Here is a 3,791-nt window from a genome sequence, read left to right as displayed (position 1 = left end):
CTAAATCTCCATGATGATTTCCTTGGCCGCTTTCATTTCAACCGGCAGGAGCCTAGCAATCAGCTCCTTAAGAGCAGACGGGCAACTAATTTTCAGATGCTTGTAGCCTTCACTTGCCTTCATCGCCTCCAAATTGGAAGGAGAAGTGAGGAACTGTAAACAAGCTTCCTTGAGTCCAGTGCAGTTATGCTGCTCAGCTAAAGCCAAACTGGTCGCCACCATGTTGGCATCAATATGGCTACATAACTTGTGCTCGCACATCAATTTAAGCCTGCCGATGTTGTACCTGTCTGCTGCCACGAGCAGATGACCAGCCATCACCACATCTCGAGGTGCTTCACCATGCTTGCTAGCCAACTCAAGAACAGGCAGCGAGTCGGTGTATATGAAGTGAAGCAAGGACTTGAACACATCAGCTTCCATGTCACCGATTTCAATAGGACTGTCGGTTTTCTCCTTCATGGTGCCGAGGAGCTCCGCCTTGAATACAGATGACCTAGCAGCGAGCACGATCCTATGAGCCAAGAACTTCTCCCCACCGACATGAAAGGTCACGTCCGCTCCATCCATGCTGTCTAGGAGGTCTCGGTAATGCAGATGCAAGTCGGTTGGAGGGACAACAACAAACTGATTCCCAATTGTTTCTTCACTGTGGATATCCTTCTTGAGAGTCAGATCACACTTGATTCTGAAACAGTCATCTATTACATACCCTGATCGCTCCAATTTCTCCCGATTGAGAAGGACAACCAAATTGCCTCGGTAAATCGTTTCAAAATCTAATTCCGTTTCAATCATGCCACCGACGCATGGTGGCACCGGTAGACCATCTTTGCCAAGTACACTGATAGATTTGGGCTTCCCATTCACCACCTTACCCTTGGCAGAATCATGAACCAGGGATATCCGACTAGCATTACCTTTTGCCAAGTCGCAACCGTTGGGGTAATACCTGAGAACCCAGTTGTCACCTCCAACGCTGAAAGGGGGAGAAGCCACGCACTGGCCGTTCTTGAGCAGCTCCTTCAGTCTTGAGTATCCATGTACCTTGAACACGAAGGACCTTTCCTCGGATTCAGCAGAAACCTTGTGCTGATCTGCCATTCCCGATGTTGGCTCTGTAGCTAAGGTAGAATGGATGTGTAGGAGGCAGCCGGAATCGTGGGTCGGTGCCCCGTCCCACGACCCACGGTAGGAAACTGGCCGGCTAGGAAGCGACCAGAGCGCGGTGAGGAGCTGGAGGTGAGATGCGGAAGTGGGCAGATCCAGGAAGAAATGGACCGCCGCCTTTGCTTGCCGTCGGCTGCTGGTGCGGTTCGGTCGGCGGAGCAGTAGAAGAGGAGTGCGAGAGCAGGGCAGCAGCAAAACTGGGGAACTCGGCGGCGTCAAGTGGGCTTAGGTCATGTGACGAACGTTGTTGGGCTCGGATGGGCTTCACTGTATATTCCTTTTTTCCTAATAAGGCTAACAGGTAACAGACTAGCAACTTCTCAAAAAAAAAGGTAACAGACTAGCAGCGCATATGATCAGATACTCAGCTGGTTCCTCCCAAAGGAAAAAAATCTCAGTTGGTGCTTTCGAAATGCACTAAGAAGTTGTAAGAAAACAAAAGTGTTCTGTTGGATTAAAAGAATGCTTTGTATTGGAAACATGGTGATGCCTAGTGACTAAAATATGGATGTACATCGAACTAAAATACGGAGTATGTCTAAATACATCTATATTAGTATGAATCGTAGGAGTATATAAAAAAGGCAAACAACTAGAATTCATTCAAACGCATTGTCCTCCGGATCAGAAACTTGAGACAAAATCTCAGATACGGCATATGCTCAACGAGCAATGCTAGACTCTGATTAACTTAGAAGTCGTTTGGAAGCCAGGTTTTCATTTCATTTGTAGCATTTTGAAATGAATACATGTATTCATTTCATTTACATTGTAATTTCAGAAATGGACACTTGTTTGGTTGCCACAGGAATTGTAAATGACAAGTAGAATTCAATATTGAATTTGTTTGGTTGCCACAGGAATTGTGAAAGACAGGTTTCAGCTCGGAATTGTGATTACACATGGCATCATTTTGCCGGATTTCCCAAATAAAATGATGGCCCAATTCTGTGGCAACCAAACAGCCCACCTATGGAATTTTAAAATGAATTCCAGGATTCCAGGCTTAAATGATGGATACCAAACGACCTCTTAGAGAATATCACTACTGAAACCATCCCTCCTCTCCCCCAGTACTGGTTTCACGACACAGAAATCTGAATAGTGAAAGGTGTATTGGCACAGTTTAAATCTTCTTGTTGGAGGGATTTAACATAACCTGTATATTTATATGAGCCTAAAGATTACAACCTGCTGTGGTTTATTAAGGGCGACAGAAAAAATGTGCTCATAGTAACAGTTTTTTATTAAACAGTAACAACAGATTTAGTTCAACAGCATAGTAGCATGTCTCTATGCTTAGAATCACACAAAACCGAAGCCAAGCAATTGGTTCGAGAATCATACCATGATACCAATACACATAAGCCCATCCTAAACTTGGCCAAGTTTCAATGAAGGAGACAAAAACAAAAGCGAGAAAGAAAGAATGGTGATACCTTCACTTCGACTGTCAGAAGCCTGAACAGATAGTTACTCCAAATAAGTCAAAACAAACAGGAATTATATAGCATGGACATGTTGTCTTCTACAATGAGGAGGCCCCTCAGCAGCCCAAAAGAAACAGCATAAACAAGAACTAGGCGAGAACTCACTCGAGAAATAACATAGGGAAGAATTAGAGGATTGCAATCTCAACCTATGGCATCAGGTAAATAGAACTCCACATAGAGCAGTTAAGTCCCTTGCGGACTATATCAAACTTAGCAAGCAGATACCCCTCTTTTGAAATTTATGCATCTCAGGAAATTGAAACTATAGGTGTCACACAATCAATCCCATTCTACTTGCAGCATACACATAAATAGATAGTTCTTTTTGATCAAAGGGGCACATGTCACCCAAATTCATTTAAGCCCTAGTAAGAGAAATTCAAGTATCATACACATTGGACAGAACTCTAAGCTTCAACTATTTATATATCATGCACTAGAGAGAGAAAAATGACAGGGCATAGGAGTCATGTACCCGCTTTCCCAGTCAGAAAAAAGAGGAGTTATATACCATGCACTTGTTGTCTTCTACAACGAGGAGCTCATCCGAACTTATGCAGTCCAAAAGCTACAGAGAAATAATGGCAGATATAGGGATATACCTTTTAACTAGGGACGAAGGAGGATTGCAAGCTGGAAACAAGACAGCAATTAGGAACTCCCTCGATCTAAACAGTCCAAATGAAAGAGCACAAACAATGCCTGATTCAAGGAAACAACTTTTAACTAGGTAAGAAGAAGTCCCTTAGCAAATACTCCCTCAGTTCCAAAATAAATTACTCATATTTGGCTTGTATCTAGCCAAATCTGGGTCAATTAATTTGGAACGGAGGTAGTACTAATGAAAACAAGGGAATAGAAACTAGAGGAGTGCAATCTCAACATAAGAATAAGGTAAAATATAATACCACATAAGAGTAGTTTGAAGTCCAAACAGTTATAACAAAAAACTGAAGCAAGCAAAAACCCTGATTTGACATTCACGCATCCCAGCAAGTATAAAATATATGTGTCACCCAATCATTCTCGTTCTAGTTGCAATATAGGTACTGTATAAATAGATAGGAGTTAGCTTTCAATGAAAGGAGACAACATGATGCCCAATTACATTTAGGCCCTAGAAAGAGA

General features: G+C 42.8%; 1 protein-coding gene across 1 annotated transcript; it reads right to left on the bottom strand.

Annotated features, from left to right (window-relative positions):
• Positions 1–1,104, bottom strand: LOC124681434 (BTB/POZ and MATH domain-containing protein 2-like). The gene has a single exon (XM_047216357.1). The coding sequence runs from the start codon at positions 1,102–1,104 to the stop codon at positions 1–3; it is 1,104 nt and encodes a 367-aa protein (XP_047072313.1).
• Between the last annotated feature and the right edge of the window lie 2,687 nt (positions 1,105–3,791).

The sequence above is a fragment of the Lolium rigidum genome, unplaced genomic scaffold, assembly GCF_022539505.1.
Source record: "Lolium rigidum isolate FL_2022 unplaced genomic scaffold, APGP_CSIRO_Lrig_0.1 contig_42541_1, whole genome shotgun sequence".
NCBI lineage: Eukaryota > Viridiplantae > Streptophyta > Magnoliopsida > Poales > Poaceae > Lolium > Lolium rigidum.
The sequence above is the reverse complement of the archived record's forward strand: the minus strand, read 5'-3'. Positions and strand labels throughout refer to the sequence as shown.

Coding starts and splice junctions, on each gene's coding strand:
- LOC124681434 (XM_047216357.1), bottom strand. CDS start 1,104: ATGGCAGATCAGCACAAGGTTTCTGCTGAATCCGAGGAAAGGTCCTTC.